Genomic DNA, 20,429 nt, shown 5'->3' on the forward strand with positions numbered 1-20,429 from the left:
GTGGCCTAAGGGCCTGTCATACCCAGTGATGTGGTGTTTTGTGTTGTTGAGGTCCTTCCAATAATATCATGATGTGCTGGTTGAAAGTGCTTAGCCTTTGAAAGTATCAAAAATAGTTTGGCCACCTGTGAGCTGTCCTGTACACATCCAGCTCCTCCTCCTTCCCCCTTTCCTGTTTGGGAACAACAACATTTATTTCTATAGCACATTGTCATACAAACAATGTAGCTCAAAGTGCTTTACATGATGAAGATTGAGAAAAAAGACAAAATAAATAATTCAAATTAGGGAACACTAATTAACATAGAATAAAAGTAAGGTCTAATGGTCAGGAAGGACAGAAAAAACAAAAAAACTCCAGACAGCCTGAGAAAAAAATAAAATCTGCAGGGTTTCCAGGCCATGAGACCACCCAGCCCCCTGTAGGCATTCTACCTAACATAAACGACCTCAATCAGTCCTCATTGTAGTCAGGGTTCTCACAGAAGAATTTGATGATGATGGTCATGTGGACTTCTGGCTGGATGAATGGGTCATCTTATTGTTCCTCACCATTCCTCTCTGTTTGTTGCTAAGTTCAGATCAATCCCTTTCTTTCTACATATCCATCACCTTTGTAAAATTGCATTCCTTACTCTCCGAAGCATAGCCAAACTCCGTCCCTACCTCTCCCTCTGTGATGCTGAAATGCTGGTTCATGCCTTTGTCTCATCCAGACTGGACTATTGTAATGCACTCCTCATTGGGATACCTAACGAGCCTTCAACAGCTCCAACAAATTCAAAATTGTGCTGCAAGAATCCTGATGAGGGTGCGGAAATATGAACATATCTCACCAATCCTTCGGTCACTTCATTGGCTCCCTATCCATCTCCGTATCGAATACAAACTCTGTTTGTTTACTCACCAGTGTATCCATGGAAATGCTCCACAATATCTTAAAGAACTCCTTATATTACAATCCACTACAAGAAACCTCCATTTTACAATTACCCACCGCCTTCGCCCCCTGTGACCAAACTTCATACAATGGGAGACTGAGCCTTTGCAGCCGCTGCTCCACGGCTCTGGAATGGCCTACCAGAGAGCCTAAGAACACAGCAGATTGTGGGATGTTTTAAAAAAACGGCTAAAGACTTTTCGATTTAGGAAAGCTTATTAACAAGAATGCTATAATTATTGTTTTATCTGTTTTTATCTTGCCTTGCCTTTGTTTAATCTTTTTATGTTGCACTTTGAGATTTACTGCTAAAGTAAAGTGCCCCTATAAATAAAATGCATTATTATTATTATTTATTCTTTCTTCCCCAGTTCATAATGCAGCAAGATTTTAATATTTAATTTATAGCAAGTTTCCTTTGATCAAAACTTTGCATTTGTCTTATTCTTCTAAGAAAGCCTCAGTGTTCAATCATTTAGCACAACAATAGAAAATTAAACCAATAATGTAAAGCTCTAAACTGAATAAAACTTCAAAAAATGAGAGTAAAGCTGTGGCCAGTTATCAACAGTTGTCCACATCTAAGACGGGTGAACATCATGGGGCGCCGTAACCCTTTGGAATGAACCCATAGACTGTCTGAACCTTGCCAGCTGGGCAGAATGGTGTACTGTTGTAGTGGTCTAATAAGTGTGCCACCACTGAAAGTGTTCACAGCCACTCTTAAGGTATAATTCAGTAACTTGGAGAATTAGTTAGGTCCTTGTAGCAGAATGGTACGAAAGGTAAGTGAATGGAGTGTGACGAGTAGCAAATTATCAAGCTGTTTCACTTCAGACAAATAAACAACTTATTCTGTGCTGTCACTGGCTAGACTGGTAGCTCTTTAACTTTTAAGAGAACAAAATTAAACAATGGAGCAATAAGAGAAGTTTTTAATTTTTATTTTAAAACAGGCAAACAAAATGGTACAAACAATAACCTGTACATTCGCAAGGTGAATACAAGCGCACACATACACTGGCGTCATTTTAGTGTTGCCAAATCTGCATATCTTTGGAAGGAAACCGGAGCACACTGTGGAAACCCAGCAAGAAATACCAGTGACGTGCCTCCCTGCAAGACGGCAGTGCTACCGCTCTGCCACCGTGTCACCCTATGTGTTTAATTATTAACAGTGTTCATTATTTAAACAAAATTAACTATCTGTAAAATTTAACATACATACTTTAATGTATTTCATCATGAAAGTGATATCAAGTATAAATCTTAAGGATTTTAAATGTGGAGAGAGTTGGAATATGATACATTTAATGTGTTCTGTGCGGTCTGGAGGAAGCCCCAGGAAAAAAAAGACGGCACAGAAGATGGTATGTGAGACTTTTAAAATGTATCGTGTCATTACGATGGGGAATATGCGACGGTTGAATATAAAAGCACCATGAATGCATCTGTATGTCAGCATTTTGCTTCACCACATCGAAGTGCGCACATCGAACCTACTAATTTCCGCATAGCGGCTTTCTGTCACATGTAGATAGTGAATAGAGACTCTGAAGTTATGTTCCAACTTTTATCACACGGCACCCCCGACTTTTTGCTGGTACTGCAACTCGCGCGTGTGTTGTGTTAATTTCTGAGGACCTGCTCAGAGGACGCATCAAATGAACGCTGGGAACACATGGCAGCCATGATGCGTGCGTGTCTGCGTTCTGAGCGTGAAGTATAAACGAGCCTAAGTTTTGGAAGACGCCGCTCCCCTTCCTGTCATACCAGATGCCTCCTTTTATATCAGTGTTCCCCAGCCTCGGTCCTGTGGCCCCCCTGTGGTTTTTGTTCCAACCAGCGTCCGTTTTTAATTGGACTCCTGGGCTAATTAAGTGATGTGCTATTTACCAAGTTCTGTGTTTTGGGAACAATATAGAAATTAGAAATCTGTTAGGTAAAAAAATATATATATATATTAAAATGTACCAAGCAGTTCTATGGGAATAATGTATTTTTTTCTTTTTAACGATATTTTCATCTTGATTTTCATTCTACTTTTCCAGGTTTTCTAATTGTTTAATTAATCCATTGACTAATTAGTGTGTCTGATGCTAAAGTAGTTGCAGCCTTTGATTATTCAGTGTTGTTTGCCAGCATGTCTGCACTGCTCGTTTTTAATTGTCATTAATAAAATGCAGCAAAGGGGAAAAACTGTACAGAGAAAGGGCAACATATAATGAAATCAACAAAAGAGATTCAGCATTTAAATCTATAGCAATAGCAGAAATATTTCTAAATGTCTTATAAATGTAAAAGTCATGCTGCTGTGCTTTTCTGAATGTAGAATTAAATGAAAAATACCAGCTAATTAAATGAGATCAGTGTTATCAGATGTTGTCACTGATTAGGAATCTGATGGGAACAAAAACCTGCAGCCACAGTGGCCCCCAGGACCGAGGTTGAGAAACACTTTTATTATACGAGTCCAAGTAAGATTGTCTGACCTGCCACGCTGTTCACCACACCTCCTTTTAAGCTCCTTCAGTGTGTACGGCTACCCCTTCACTCCCAAGTCGAGTTGCTACAATTAAAACGCAAAACACAGATTTTAGATAGATAGATACTTTATTAGTCCCAAGGGGAAATTCACATACTCCAGCAGCACCTTACTGATACAAAAAACAATATTAAATTAAAGATTGATAATAATGCAGGTAAAAACAGACAATAACTTTATATAATGTTAACGTTTAAAGGGGTGGAATTGAAGAGTCGCATAGTTTGGGGGAGGAACGATCTCCTCAGTCTGTCAGTGGAGCAGGACAGTGACAGCAGTCTGTTGCTGAAGCTGCTCCTCTGTCTAGAGATGATCCTGTTTAGTGGATGCAGTGGATTTTCCATAATTGATAGGAGCCTGCTGAGCGCCCGTCGCTCTGCCACAGATGTCAAACTGTCCAGCTCCATGCCAACAATAGAGCCTGCCTTCCTCACCAGTTTGTCCAGGCGTGAGGCGTCTTTCTTCTTAATGCTGCCTCCCCAGCACACCACCACGTAGAAGAGGGCGCTCGCCACAACCGTCTGATAGAACATCTGCAGCATCTTATTGTTTTAACAAAGTAACTGTAGCTGCTATCTGATTTTTGCTTTCTTCTACTATTATAGCATGCATTTTCTACAATACACACTTGTTTATATAAATTAAGTCGCTGAAAGAAACACTGTTAAAACAAGTTATACTCAATTGCATGTAAAGATTCAAATTTAGCTATAGCAAGTTGCAGACCAAGTGAACTTTCACCTGTACTGGCGTATGCTGTGCTTTGTCAGACAAGTAACAAAGGTGGCAACCTGATGTGCTGGAATGCGTTAGAATGATTCAAGAAAATTCTACTGTTTTTGCCTTTTTTTTTTTTTTTTTAATCTACCAGTGTGTAGCAAGCAAACGTTACCATAGTTTGGGGGACCTGTAGTTAAAGGCTGCTGTGCTTTGGAGATCTATGTATACAGAGGTTTTGTGTGTTTTTTTTTATTAAAATCCTCCACTAACTGCTTATTCTCCTTTTCTTTTAGGGAAAGAGCTTTTGGTTCCATTAACCAGTTCAGTATCCTTTTCTTTATGAATCTCTCCATGAAGCCAGATGTGGACTTCTAGTTTGCAGATTGATAAGCATGGAAGATAGTCTACTGAGTGTAAATATGAGAAGGTTTGTCTCTCGAGGTTACAGTGGGAAAAAAATGCATACATTTAGAAGGCCTAGAGCTCCCATTTATTTCTGAAAAGGTATTAAGGCAAAACATTTGGTCACGTTTTCAATTTGAGCTCCATACTTTACCGATGTTGCCAAAAGTATTGGTAGTACCCTTCCACTATTTAAAATTGAATCTGTTTCCCGTGAAATAAGTTGAAAATGACAAAATTAATTAGAGCAGACCCTTTGTTTTTGATTTAGGGATTAACATATTATTTTAAAAATGAAAACAATTGAAAGTGGCTATGGCAAAATTGAGACCCTATCCTAATATTTTGTAGCAAGCCATTTTGAGGCAATGACTGCAATCAAGAGCTTTCTATAGCTGTGAATGTGAGTTCTAAACTGGCAATTTGACCATCTCTGAGAAGACTGCTCCTGTCCTCTTAGGATTTAACTGTGAGTTTCAGCTCTTCTCATAGTTACTGATCAGTAGGCCACTTTGAGACATTACAATGTTTTCTTTCCAGCTGCTCTTAGAATGTTTTGGGACATTATCCTGCTGGAGGAACCGTGGTCTGCACCTGCTTTCTGCCCATGGGCTATATGTTTTGCCCCAGATTTCCTTTGAGAGTCTTCTGATTTTATGACTCAATTCGCCTGAGTAAGCACAGAATTCCCATAATGTTAATGAGCCTCCTTCGTGTTTGATTTTTTTTTCCTTCTGTGAACATACATAGAGCTGCCGTGACATACCAAAAGGTCCTTATTTACTTTCATCTGCCCAAAGAACATTCTCCCAGAAGGACTGTGCCTTGTCAACTTGCATTTAAACAAACTTAAGTTGAACGTTTTTCTGTTTGTCATTAAGAAGTGGGATCTTCCTGGGTCTTCTAACAAGGAGCCCACTTTCATTCAGACAGCAACTGATTTTTTACCTTGATCTTGGAGTTCACCCTGAATCCATCTAGATGTCTTTCTTGGTGCTTTCTCCATCATTCAGTCTGTCCTTCTGTTCAAACAGATCATTTTGTCTTATGTGGTCACTTCCACAGAAGTTGGTTACAGTCCCATGAATCTTAAACATCTTGATATTAGCCGCCATGGTCACAAAAACATGCTCTTTGGAGATGGTACTGTAGCATTTATCTTGAACATGCTTGACTGTTACCTTCTTCCTTTCCTCATTAGGCAACTCTCTGCTTGTCTTCCTTTCCTCATTAGGCAACTCTCTGCTTGTCTTTTTCATGGTCATGTTCAGTGTGACGCACACAATGATGCAGCACAGCTGAGTGATGATTTTGCTCCATTCAGGCTGAATGACTGATTATACGATTGAAGGCACCTATGATACTAATGAAAATAATTAAATTAGCCTGCTCAAGACATGACTGCAATCCAGTTTTATATTTTAACCTATAAGGGGTCTCAATAATTGTGTCTGGGCCATTTTAACTTGTTTTATTTTTTAAATATGTTGTTAAGTCATAAATTAAAAGCGAAGTGTCTGCTCTATAGAGTAAACAATTGTGGACGACAATTTCTTTTGTCAGATTCTTATTTCGTGGAATATTGTAGTGAGAAGTCAAGAAAAATTACACCTTTTATTGGCTAACTAAAAACATTACAATATGCAAACATGAGGCAACTTTGGCCCCTTTCATGTTTGCATATTGTAATCTTTATAGTTAGCCAATAAAAGGTGTCATTCTGCTTGACTTCTTACTACATTCATAATGGCTAACATGGTACAACAACCCTAGTACTCATGGAAAATTATTCTTTCTAAATTGTGGAAGAGTACTGATAGTTTTGGTCCTGTCTGTGGGTGTATGTGTATAATGTTTTATATATACAGAAATATGTACGTTAACTGATCAAATTTTACGACCACTTTATTAACTCTTTTAGGGCTAATTTTTTTTTTGTTTCTTTTCTCCCAGGGCTGAATATTTTTCCAAAAACTAACATTTTTTAAAAAAGAACACAAAGCAATTGTTTAACATATCAAATCAACAAAAAATATTTCCTTTTGACAAATGTTACTGTCTTGCATGTTGCATGAGCCTGCATACTCTATGATTTCACATACATATCACATACATTTTACACAGCAAAGTCTGATCTCGCTCAAAGCAGCCAATTTCAGTCATTGCCACATTGCACTCCTTACAATACGTGTTGCTTTGGTGCCTACTTTTCAATTGTCTGTTGCTGCACTTTCTAACATATATTGTTAGTGTGTACTGTAGAGAGACAAGTCACCCATTTGCCATCATGCCATGCCACTGCCACCAAGTTTTCTGCCAGCATGAAAACCGTATTGTCACCTCTTTTCATCTTCTGAAACTTTATGAACTTTATGTATGGCATTATAGCCTGGCTCACCCCATGGGATATGCTTCTGTTTATTACAGAAGTGAATAAAACTTTGCAGCAGCACGTACCTAAGCCACCAGGGGACAAAACACGTTTGGACCAATGCTCCCTGAAGTTATATCACCAATTCTGTCTCATCTCTATTTGTAATGCCACAGCGCGCTTCATCTCGTCTTTCGTTGTGGGTTTCCACTTTGAAAAACGAGAATGCGATGCAAACGCAGCCCGCGATTCAAAAAAATCTCTGCCTACCTGTTTGTCTCGTCTGACAGTAGCTGAAAAGCAGCATCAGGAGACAGCAGCCTGAAGTACAGCAGCTGGTGATCTGTCGTGTCCAACAGCAAGCCATGCCGTCTTGTAAACTCCGGTAGCCAGATCAGCTCTCAACGGATCAATGTCTGTGTATTTATCCCATGCGAACCTTGCCGTAGATGCATCGGCTGCGCGAAGGCACGCAACTGGCAGCAGATCCGCTAGCGCGGCATCGGCTGGTGTCTGATCAGCTGATGCCTGCTTCTAACTCTCTTGCTCGATCTCCTGATCACTGCCAATAAAGTCCGATTCTGAAAAATCAAGAGTCCGACTCCGCGATAATGCGCAAATGCGCATAATGCGAGTGTTTTCTTTTCTGCACTTGCTTCGCTGCTTTTTCACATGTCGGTGCCATCTTGCCTGTTTACATTTCGCAACTCACGCACACGCAAGGTTTATTTGCCGAGTCAACGAGTCTAGCATTCCTCCAAGCACAGAGGGAATGCCTGTGACGTGACAGTGAGATTTGTCGCCATTAACAGCTGATTGTCGCCCTCTATCCCTGGATGTCGACTTTTGTCGACATGCGCCCTCAACCCCTCCTGTCGACAAAAGTCGACATCCGCCCTAAAAGAGTTAATACTGGGTAGGGCCTCCTTTTGCTTTCAGAAAACCCTCAGTTCTTTGTATCTGGAGTCCACTAAATGTTGGAGGGTTCTAGTCCATGTTGAGGTTATTACATCACACAACGTCTACAGATTTGTTATCTGCACATTCATGCCACTAGCCTCCCATTCTACCACATCCCAAATTTCTTCTGTTGGTTTCAGATCCATTGTCTGGGAAGGCCACTGCAGAATGCTGAACTTCTTGTCATGTTCATGAAACCCGTTTGAGGTGACTTCTGCTTTGTGACATGGGCCATGATCATGCTGGAAGGGATGCACATGGTCAGCAACAATACTCAATAGTCCATGGCATTCAAGTGACATTTGTTTGGTATTAACAGGCCTAAAGTGTGTCAAGAAAAGATTCTGTACACTATTACACCACCACCAGCCTGGAATGTTGACACAGGGCAGGTTGGTTGCATGGATTCATGCTGTTGGTGCCAAATTCTCACCTTACCATCTATACATCTCAGTAGAAATCAAGATTCATCGGACTAGGCTACATTATTCCAGTCTTCCAGGTGTCTAGTTTGGTGAGCCAGTGCCCACTGCAGCATCAACTTTCTGTTCTTGGCTGACAGGAGTGGAACCCAGTGTCGTCTTATTCTGTTGTAACCCATCCACGTCAAGGTTAGACATGTTGTGCATTCTTTTCCTGCTCAATATCATTGTATAGGAGTGGTTATCTGAGGTACTGTAGCCTTTCTGTCAGCTCAAACCTCAATGGCCATTCTCCTCTGACCTCTCTCATCAACAAGGTGATTCTCTTCACAGAGCTGCCACTCATTTGGTAATGTTTGTATTTCACGCTATTCTGAGCAAACAGACTGCTGTACGTGTTAATCCCAAAAGATTATCCGTTAGCGAAATACTAGAACTAGCCTGACTGACACCAACAGTGATGACACGATTGAAATTGCTGAGATCTCCTTTTTTACCCTCATCCTGATGTTTGATGTGAACATGAACTAAAGCTTCTTACCTATATCTGTATGATTTTATGCGTGCACGTGAGCTACGTGATTAACTGTTTAGGTAACTGCATGGATAAGCAGGTGTACAGATGTTTCTAATTTTCTCAGTGTTCAAGATTTTAGTACCTAAACTTAAAGTGTAAAGCAAATTTGCATATCAGCGTCAAATCCTAAAAATGCCTCCTAGAGGTCTATGGGCTTCACCTGTTCATATGGAAAATCTGTGCAAAGTTTGGCGGCCTAAAAGAGGATCAACATCGTAGAATTGCATACCAGTCAATTGCACATGCCACTTTATATGTCAGATTTGATGTACACTGCATATACTTCTTTATGAACAACCATTTTATGAAACATCATGTAATTGAACAATAAAAAACACTTTATCTTGTGAACCACATTGAAGCTGAATTATCGTATTTATGAAGACTTTTGGAATGACTTTTGAACTGTAGCTGTTAGCCCTAACACCCTTGCATCTTTTTAGTCCTTCTAAGTTCACCCAACTTCAGCCTGCATAATTGAACGGCCTGTTTGTTGTACTCACTGCTGATGCTTCATTTTTAGTCTGTGGGGCAGCCAGCTGTCACATGTCACAAATCAAAAGCACATTCTGTTTAAAGGTGGTGAGTTTTGGAGTGATAAGCCACACATAAATGTTACTTCATCTCCAGGATGTTAACCCCAAGTGTTTCTTGGCCTCAGAATTCTATGTAAAAATGGTTACCACCCCCTGAATGCCCCTCAGAATATAGCTAACATGGTCCAATGTACAGTTTTAAGCCTGAATAATGCATGGTACAGTATACTGCCACCATCTAGTCGATTAAAATTACATGATGCTGCCAACCTGTTAGTATAGGTTTTACCCCATTCTATGGTAACTCATCAGTATTCACAAGTGGGGTGGAGTCTTCAGGCAAAAATACAATGAGGAGCTGTAAAGCCAAGTTGAGAAGAAACTGAGCCACTAGTTGAATAAAGTAATGGTGCTGACAAGGTGAATTGGTTATCAGATATTGACATGGATAGTGAAACATGCATACACGGCACTGTATGACTGAACTGCTGTGATATGCCTGGTCAATTTGTTTGCGAGAAGGCTCACCGTGGTGCAATTAGGCGCATGGCAAAATGGTTGTGATCTACTGAAAGGACATGAAAGATGCTGGCACCCTAAGCACTTTTCACAATGCAGCAACTGTCCGTGTTCATGTTTGAGGAAATGTGGAAGCCACTGAACCGTGTGCTGTGGTAGCCTACAGTAGTACAGTGGGGTATGTTCATCATGTGAATCAGGCACTGACATTCTACCTACTTGTGCACAAGGAAGAAAAAGAAATTGGAAAAGTGTGCAAAGAAACACATTTCTACTGTCCCCATTGCAACACCGGGTTGTGTATTGGAGACTTGTTCAGAACATGTCACATGGACGACATGTACTCAGTGAACACCAGAAAGGCCTTTCCTACTGTGTTTAAGTTGACATTTTGATATGTACATGTTTGTGTTACACATAGCAGTAGTGTTGTACTGTGTTAGCCATAGATTTATACAGGAGAAAGTAGGGGGAAATTACACAATGTTACACATGCCAACATGTTTCTTGTTGAAAAAAATTCTGTTTTTGGCTTGTTTTACCTGGGGGTTTACGTAACACTAAGGAGCTTATTAAAGGGAAATGTCTTATTAGGGTTTGTTTTGATGACATCTAGGGGCAGAGTGGTGGCTCTGAGGCTAAGGATCTGTACTGGTATCCAGAAGGTTGCCAGTTCGAATCCCCGTCACTGCCAAAATAGATCCTACTCTTCTGGGCCCTTGAGCAAGACCCTTAACCTGCAGTTACTCCAGGGGTGCTGTACAATGGCTGACCCTGCGCTCTGACCCCAAGGGGTATGCGAAAACTAACAAATTCCTAATACAAGATACTTGTATAAGACAAAATAAAGAACAAACAAAAAAAAATTGTTTCTAAATTCTGTCAGTATTCACAGAGTTTGGTTTTATTTGAACAAAAATAGGGGTCAATTTGCTGGAGCCAGGGTAACATATAAAAATTTTTTCTCATTTAAATTAATAGTAATTATGTGATGACATTAATAATATTCACCTAACAAAGGAGTGTTCTGGGAATGGATGAGAATCGCACAGTAGGGCAGCGTGTCATCATCTGTCTGTTCACTTGGTTGTTGACTCCTTAACTGCTCTCCCACTTCCTAGATGTATGTACCAGGAGTACTAAATGATGTTGAACATGTTCTAGTTGATATTGGAACTGGCTATTATGTGGAAAAGGTGAGTTTTTTTTATTTTATTTTTTTACGTTCGCATCTGCTTAATTGTACTTAATCCTATCTAAATAATCTGCTTGCACTGAGTGAAGTGTTTTCAAATCTGAGTTGGCTTTGCTAGCATGTGGGAATCGCCTGTGGCAGTGGTCAATTTCCACTAACAAATTAAAACTCTTGTGGGTCGGCACTCATTTAGAATGTGGTACCAATGCAAGGAAGACTTGAAGGCTGATAGACTACTGTCACTTCTTTTTTTACAAGGCAATCATATACACTATATGGTCAAATGTTGGTGGACACCTAACCATCACTTCCGTATGAGCTTGCTGGGCATCTCATTCTAAAACCGAGGGCATTAATATACCCACCTCAGGAAAAGGGGACTTTTTAGAAACACAGAAACTTTGTTAGCATTCCCACCATAAGAACTTATGCAATTTGTAGTTCCTGGTACTTTTTTTTTGTTTTTAAGCTCCTGTTCCAGGTTATGTACTTTTTTGTTCAACCAGGAACTATTGTGGGGAGGTCTCGGCCGATGAATTGTGCTGATTGGTTGACCACAAGCACTGGCACCATTTTGATGCGCTGCATCACTCTTCATAGCTGGATGTGTGGTGCACGGTGCTATGCACCATATTGAAGCAAATAGTCTTCCCCCCGTGAATATGAACTTCGCACCATAACACTCTTCATACCCTTCTTCATGGTGCACCGCATTGATGCAATACGTCCCCCGTGAACACCCATTTGCACCACTCGTCACATCATGTTGCATAAATGTTGCAATTCCTGCTGTGCGATGGGAAAGCAACACATGAAAGTGGACAGTGACCACAAGTGGCCCGAACCCTACATCATACAGAAACGCAACGGTTCCTGAAAACAAAGTGCATGTTGTAGAAATACACCTGATGTGGAGCTGGATATCCATTTGTAGCAATAGCTTCTGTTGTTCTTTCCACGAGATTTTGAAGTGTATCTGTGGGGATTTGTGTCCATTCAGCCAAAAGAGCATTTGTGAAGTCAAGCATAGATGTTGGTCGGGTAGACCTGGCTCACAATCAACACTCTCAGTTCATTGCATTGCAATTGTGTTCAGTAGATGAGTTCAGGGCTCTGTGCAGACCACTCGAGTTCCATCCATCCATCCACTATCTAACCCGTTATATCCTAACTACGGGGGTCAGCAGGAGCCAATCCCAGCCAACACAGGGCGTAAAGCAGGAAACAAACCCCGGGTAGGGCGCCAGCCCACCGCAGTGTACACACACACACACACACACACACCAAGCAAACACACTAGGGACAATTTTAGAATCGCCAGTGCACCTAACCAGCATGTCTTTGGACTGTGGGAGGAAACCCACGCAGACACAGGGAGAATATGCAAACTCCACGCAGGGAGGACCCGGAAAGCAAACCCAGGTCTCCTTACTTCGAGGCAGTAGCACTACCCACTGTGCCACCATGCTGCCCACTCGAGTTCCACCATTTTTTTATGGACCTAGCTTTGTACATAGGAGCACAGCCATGCATGAATAGGACCTTCATAAGCTGTAGAATTAACAGCACCCTTCACTGGAACCAAGGGTCCTTGCCCATACCACTAAAACCAGCCCTATGCCATTAACCCTCCTCGTCCTCCAAACTTTACAGTAGACAGTATGCTACCCAGAAGGAAGCATTCTCCTGGCATCAGCCAAACCCAGATTGGTCCATCGGTTTGCCAGGTAGGGAAGTGTGAGACGTCACTGCACACTGCAGAGAACATACTTCCGCTGCTTCATATATCCAGTGTCTACCAGCTTTGCATTACACATACAGTGGAACCTCGGTTTGCGAGTAACTTGGTTTACGAGTGTTTTGCAAGACGAGCAAAAATTTTTAATAAATTTTAACTTAATAAACGAGCAAGGTCTTGCAGTACGAGTAGTATGTATACGCTTTGTCTGCTGAGCGTCGTGATCACAACTGTGCTGATGGTTCTTCTCTCTCTCTCTGCGGGATTGTGGGCAATCGTCTCCTATTCTCTGTCTGAGTTGGCATGCCTCACTCATATAGTCAGCATCCGTACAAGCGTATACTGTTTACTACAGCATTAGCATTGTGACTGTGTGTGTGGTGTGTGTATTTGCTCGCTCACTCGCGTGTGTGTGTGGTGTGTGTATGTGCTCGCTCACTCACGTGTGTGTGTGTGTGTGAGTGCATGCGCATGCTGTGACGTGCGAGTCCCCGTCTTGCACCCTAAAACACGAAGCTGAGTCTCAGTACTTTAGCAACACCATCTTTATTCAGCTTGAAACAGCAACAGCGCGGTTATTTATACACAGACACAGCAGTCAGGCAGGGCCCTGCACATTTATAATGTTCCTTGTTCATTGTATCACCCATCGACGGCAGGCGCTTACAGCATGTCCGCGATCTTTTCGGATTCGCTTTTACGCCGAACTGCTACAGCGCTGGGAGACTGCGATTGCTTTGGGATGCTCTTCTGCGTGTCGTCCCGTTGGGTGCAATCTCACAAGAGTTTAGAAATTCACTCACACCAGCCGTGATTCTTTTCAAAGGTAAAGTGCAGGTTAATTTGTTTTATGTATTTTTACTTTATATTTTGTATTAATCGTTTTTATATGAATAGTTTTGGGTTGTGGAACAAATCATCTGAGTTTCCATTATTTCTTATGGGGAAATTTACTTTGATATACAAGTGCTTTGGACTACAAGCACGTGTCTGGAACGAATTATGCTCGCAGACTGAGGTTCCACTGTAGTTATCTTAGGCTTGTGTGCAGCTGACCTACCATGGAAACCCACTGTACTTTACACAGTTCTTGTGCAGATGTTCCTTCCAGAGGCAGCTTGGAAGTCCATTGTGATTGATGCAATTTAGGAGCAGTGATTTTCATGCTCTTCAGCTCTTGGTGGCCCCTCTCTGTCAGTTTGTGGGGTCTACCATTTCGTGGCTGAATGGTTGTTGCTCCTAGACACTTTCAGTACACAATAATATAACTTACAGTTGACCACAGCTTGTCTGGCAGAGTAGGAATTTCATGTATTGACTTGTGGCGAAGGTGGCATGCTGTGACAGTGTGCTTAAAGTCTCTGAGCTCTTCAGTACAAACAAATGTTTGTCAATGGAGACTGCATCGCTCCAAGCTTGATTTTCTACAGCAGTTAAAAATGAATGCACCTGAAACACCTGAACTTACAAATTTTGGAGGGGTCTTTACATACCTTTGACCATATAGTGTATATAGGTAATTTGGCCTTGTTTGCCAGATTTGTGCTTTGGTCCGATAAACCTTACCTAACTCTCCAGAGCTTTCTTTTCTGCAGGAATATTGTTGTCTTGTTTTTTTTTTTTCCTTCCTCCATCAAATGTAAACTGCTAAGATTACAGTGTTAATGGGTTTGAAACCATGACCACCACATATAGCCCAAAATCTAACAAGGAATGTCTCAGTGGGCTTTAACAGGCCCTGTTTTGACAGCCCACCAGCCTCCACTCCCTATGAAGACAACAAAAAAATGCCTAAAAAAAAAAAACCTTGTAAGGGGTGTGTGTGTGTGTGTGTGTGTATATATATATATATATATATATATATATATATATATGCGTTACCTGGTAGGTAACCACCCACACTATCAGATTGTGACACAGACTTCGAATGCCGTGAATGTAATTACCCCCGATCTACATGCTGTCAAATAAACGAACCACACGCCGTGGCGCAACGTTAGGGGCATCGCCTCTGACGCTGACGTCCGAGGTTCGTTTCCCGAGAGGGAGTGCAGTGGAGTGTGTACACCTGATGAGCCCAGAATGAGGGCGAAACACGTGTCGTGTACTCTTTGCATTTATTTGACAGTAAACTATTGCAACCATTCTATGATCTGCTCTTCACAAACTGAGGGCACCGTGGCGGATGTTAGCAGATTGCTGGCCAACCACAAAGCGTTACCTGGTAGGTAACCACCCACACTATCAGATTGTGACACAGACTTCGAATGCCGTGAAAATATATATATATATATATATATATATATATATATAATATATATACACACACACAGTGGGTACGGAAAGTATTCAGACCCCCTTCAATTTTTCACTCTTTGTCATATTGCAGCCATTTGCTAAAATCATTTAAATTAATTTTTTCCCTCATTAATGTACACACAGCACCCCATATTGACAGACAAAAAAAAGAATTTTTGAAATTGTTACAGATTTATTAAAAAAGAAAAACTGAAATATCACATGGTCCTAAGTATTCAGACCCTTTGCTCAGTATTTAGTAGAAGCACCCTTTTGAGCTAATACAGCCATGAGTCTTCTTGGGAAAAATACAACAAGTTTTTCACACCTGGATTTGGGGATCCTCTGCCATTCCTCCTTGCAGATCCTCTCCAGTTCTGTCAGGTTGGATGGTAAACGTTGGTGGACAGCCATTTTTAGGTCTCTCCAGAGATGTTCAATTGGGTTTAAGTCAGGGCTCTGGCTGGGCCATTCAAGAACAGTCACAGAGTTGTTGTGAAGCCACTCCTTCGTTATTTTAGCTGTGTGCTTAGGGTCATTGTCTTGTTGGAAGGTAAACCTTCGGCCCAGTCTGAGGTCCTTAGCACTCTGGAGAAGGTTTTTGTCCAGGATATCCCTGTACTTGCCGCATTCATCTTTCCCTCGATTGCAACCAGTCGTCCTGTCCCTGCAGCTGAAAAACACCCCCACAGCATGATGCTGCCACCGCCATGCTTCACTGGGGGGACTGTATTGGACAAGTGATGAGCAGTGCCTGGTTGTCTCCACACATACCTCAGTGCAAGACAACTGACAGCCCGCATGGAGTTTGCTAAAAGACACCTGAAGGTCTCTGAGATGGTGAGAAATAAGATTCTCTGGTCTGATGAGACCAAGATAGAACTTTTTGGCCTTAATTCTAAACGGTATGTGTGGAGACAACCAGGCACTGCTCATCACTTGTCCAATACAGTCCCCCCAGTGAAGCATGGCGGTGGCAGCATCATGCTGTGGGGATGTTTTTCAGCTGCAGGGACAGGACGACTGGTTGCAATCGAGGGAAAGATGAATGCGGCCAAGTACAGGGATATCCTGGACAAAAAGCTTCTCCAGAGTGCTAAGGACCTCAGACTGGGCCGAAGGTTTACCTTCCAACAAGACAATGACCCTAAGCACACAGCTAAAATAACGAAGGAGTGGCTTCACAACAACTCTGTGACTGTTCTTGAATGGCCCAGCCAGAGCCCTGACTTAAACCCAATTGAACATCTCTGGAGAGACCTAAAAATGGCTGTCCACCAACGTTTACCATCCAACCTGACAGAACTGGAGAGGATCTGCAAGGAGGAATGGCAGAGGATCCCCAAATCTAGGTGTGAAAAACTTGTTGCATCTTTCCCAAGAAGACTCATGACTGTATTAGCTCAAAAGGGTGCTTCTACTAAATACTGAGCAAAGGGTCTGAATACTTAGGACCATGTGATATTTCAGTTTTTCTTTTTTAATAAATCTGCAACAATTTCAAAAATTCTTTTTTTTGTCTGTCAATATGGGGTGCTGTGTGTACATTAATGAGGGAAAAAATTAATTTAAATGATTTTAGCAAATGGCTGCAATATGACAGAGTGAAAAATTAAAGGGGGTCTGAATACTTTCCGTACCCACTGTATATGTGTATGTGTATATATATATATATATATATATATATATATATTCAACTTTTTAGTCTTGGGGTGTTTTAGTATAATTTTGTAATCAATATTTTAACACTTCCTTTGGCGTTTATATGCACACATCTTTATACAAGATGCAAAAAGGATAGACCGAATCAGTGGACCTTACCTTTATATTTCTGTTACTAGCGCCATCTATTGGTGAAATCTTGAAGTATCCTTCATATGAAAATTTCATGTCTTAACATGGATTAATCGATCAATTAGTGAAACTAATTATTGATTCATGTATTGTCATCAGAAGTAAGCGTGCAAAATTTCAAGTCATTTGGACAATAGGAAGTGGGTTAAATATCGATTACAAGATTTGTACCAGACAGCAAACAGGTGAAGCTAATATAAGTGTGGAAAAAAAAAAACAGAAGAAATCTTGGGAAAGGCAATTTAAAGAGAGACCCCTTGCAAGTAGGTTGGGCGCGCAGTGGATATCAATGTATTGGGTAAATGCAACACGCAAAACGGAACACAAGTAACCCTCTTCACAGAACTAGATGGCCAGTCTGTCATGGCCACCTCATAAATACAACAGTCCAATCTACAAGGCATAATGCAAGAATAGATTCTACCACTCACTAAATACAGAACTGTCACATATGAGGATACAGATCTGTTCAAACACATTAAAAACAAAGTAGGAACTAACGAACACAAATATAAAAACAATATCTGTCCATCGGTTAATTGTAGAACCATGTTGTAGAAAAAGTCAGACAAGCCAGACAGAGTTCTAGAAACCTCGGCCAACAAGACACTTCTCCCTATTGGCCGTTCTGTAGTGGAGTCAGTGCTGGGCCGACCAATCTGATGACAGGACTCTTCTACCCTAAGATTTCAGTGCTCCTTTAAGATGACTTTTCCATAGGCAGCTAAACAGCTTGGCAGTAGAGCAGTGGCACCAAGAGAAGAAATTATCAGTTTATTTTAATTGGATTGAAACCACTGTGTTTTTATTGTGTTCATAGATGTAAATGATGAGTGGATTAACAACTACTGGCATTGCATTACAGCTGGAAACCTGTGGTGCTCTGAGGCTGTACTCTGCAAAGAGCATAACATTCTCAGAACTGCTTAATCATTTCAGGGCTGCAAGGAACTGGGCCTATTCAAGCAGCACTTGATGAAGTTAAAGGAAACAGCCCTGAATGGGGCATCAGTCATTGTAGGACCTATTCATGCACAAACACACATTTGCAGAGGGTCGATTTGAAATCTCTAGTCAGCCTAACCTGCATGATTCAGCCATTTTTCCTGATCACATCTCTGAGGCATAAATATGGTAAATGTATGAAAATGAGAAGCTTGTCAGCAACCATTTTGCCAGTTTGGTTTTGCCTATGCAGTTAATCCATAAATGTAGAATGCCTTGTACAGCCTTCAGGCTCCCTCTTGTGGAGAGGTTAGAAACTCTCACATTTAACCGCACAAGATCTTCACCATGTCTTTCAGACATGAGGTTAGTCTGCATCTGTTAGTAATTTAATATTTATAGTTCTGTATATTTTCTTTAAAAAGTAATCTACACTTGGTGCATTGATAAATGAAGTGAGTAATCTCATTTTAACAAAGCTGGATTCAGTAGAGGAATTGACCACTGATTCGCACATCGATTGGAAACCATTTAGTAACTGCAGTTGGGGAGTCATAGATGGGAAGCCATGTTGGACAAAAGCCTCATAACAGTTACACCTGCCAGACACCAATACATAAAGCAAGTCCTATTGGTATTTTTCTTTCTTGAGAGTCTGAAGGTATGGTTCTTACAGATGTGAGTGTATGTAGGACAGAGTGTTGGTTGTATTTCTTTCTGCCTGTTATTAGATGCAACTCGAAAGGTAAATTTCATGTTTTCTTGTATAAACATGACTAAATAAAGAAACCTTGAGAGCAGGGAGTCATTTTGCTTCTAATCCCTAACTTGTTTTACTGTTCTCCTTGGCCCAGAATGTTGACGAATCAAAAGACTTCTTCAAGCGGAAGATTGATTTCCTTACAAAGCAAATTGAGAAGATTCAACCCGCACTACAGGAGAAGCATGCCATGAAGCAAGGTTTGTAGGACAAGCTTCATTAAAAACCTTCTCTCTCTAGTTAGCATTCTAGAATAAGTTGATAGATCCATCTACCTGGTGTGATTTAATCACAAAGACAATGCAGTAATAAATAATTTAAGTTTGCATATAACTGTTAAAGGCATTTTGTACTAAATGCGAGCCAAACTTCGCTTCAGAGATGGAGGAAACTCCTATGAATGTGGAGAAGGTACACACATGCCACATAGAAGGCACCTCTGAGGTGACAATTGTGTCAGTTGCACTGGTGCAGCTATTCTCAAATTCTCTTTTGGAGACTCCCTGTGGCTGCAGGTTTTTGTTCCAATTTCTGTTTTAAATTGGACTCCTACCCTAATCGAGTCAGCTGTATTTTACCAGTTTGTGTGTTTTGGAATGAATTTAGAAATTGCTAAACTAAGGTTTTTATTGTAGAGTACTAAGCATTTTGTGCAGTGAGAGGCTGAAATTCTGGGGTAATGACATGGGTTACTTTTCTTACACAGTTAGGTCCATAAGTATGTGGACAGTGATACAATTTACATAATTTTGGCTTTGTGTGCAACCATGATGGATTTGAAACAAAGCAATCAAGATGTCATTATAGTGTATGTATAGACTTACAGTTTTAATTCTAAGGGTTTAACAAAAACATTGTATGAGACATTTTTATTCATGGTTCCCTCATTTCCATGGGCTCAAAAAGTATTTGGACAAACTAACATAATCACAAGTATAACAAATCATTTTCAGTATTTGGTTAAAAGTCATTTGCTGTCAATGACTGCCTGAAGTCAGAACCCATGACCATCTCCAAGTGCCAGGTTTTCACTGCCGCTGTCTTCAGGTGCTGCTTGTTCGTTGGACTTTCTGCCTTCAGTTTTGTCTTCAGCACGCTAAATGCATTTCCAGTTGGGTTGAGGTCAGTTGATTGACTTGGCCATTTGAAAAATATTCCACTTTTTTTTTTCCTTGAAAGCACTTGGTTTGCTGTCACGGTTTGTTTTGGCTCTTGTCCATCTGTACTGTGACGTGTCGTCCTGTCAGTTTTGTAGCATTTGTAGCATCTTAGCATACAGTACAGACAGCTCTGTGCACTTCAGAATTCATCCTGTTACTTCTGCCAGCATTCATACTGCATCATCAGTCAATATCAGTGACCGGCTTCCGGAGGCAGTCACACACACCCATGCCATAGCACTGCCTCTGCCGTGTTTCACAGATGATGTAGTAGGCTACAGATCATGAGCGGTTCTCTCTCTTCTCTATCCATCTTCCTGGTACATATTGTTCTTAGTTTCATTTGTCCAAAGAAAACTGCTCCAAAACTGTTTTTAATGTTTTCTGGTAAAGTCCAATCTGTCCTCCTTATGCTTAAGGTTTACCAGTGGTTTGCAAACCCTCTTACTTTACTTTCATGAAGTCTTCTCCTGATTGTAGACTTTGG

The 20,429-nt window shown here is 41.0% G+C and overlaps 1 protein-coding gene across 1 annotated transcript in view; it reads left to right on the top strand.

The window, feature by feature from the left end:
• pfdn5 (prefoldin 5) overlaps nt 1–20,429 on the top strand; it is a 38,019-nt gene that overhangs the window by 10,976 nt on the left and 6,614 nt on the right. The window contains exons 3-5 of the mRNA XM_028796236.2: nt 4,499–4,530; nt 11,114–11,188; nt 18,877–18,982. Coding sequence (XP_028652069.2) covers nt 4,499–4,530; nt 11,114–11,188; nt 18,877–18,982 — 213 coding nt within the window. The remainder of the gene's footprint in view (nt 1–4,498; nt 4,531–11,113; nt 11,189–18,876; nt 18,983–20,429) is intronic.

This window comes from Erpetoichthys calabaricus, chromosome 3 (assembly GCF_900747795.2).
Source record: "Erpetoichthys calabaricus chromosome 3, fErpCal1.3, whole genome shotgun sequence".
Classification (NCBI taxonomy): Eukaryota; Metazoa; Chordata; class Cladistia; order Polypteriformes; family Polypteridae; genus Erpetoichthys; species Erpetoichthys calabaricus.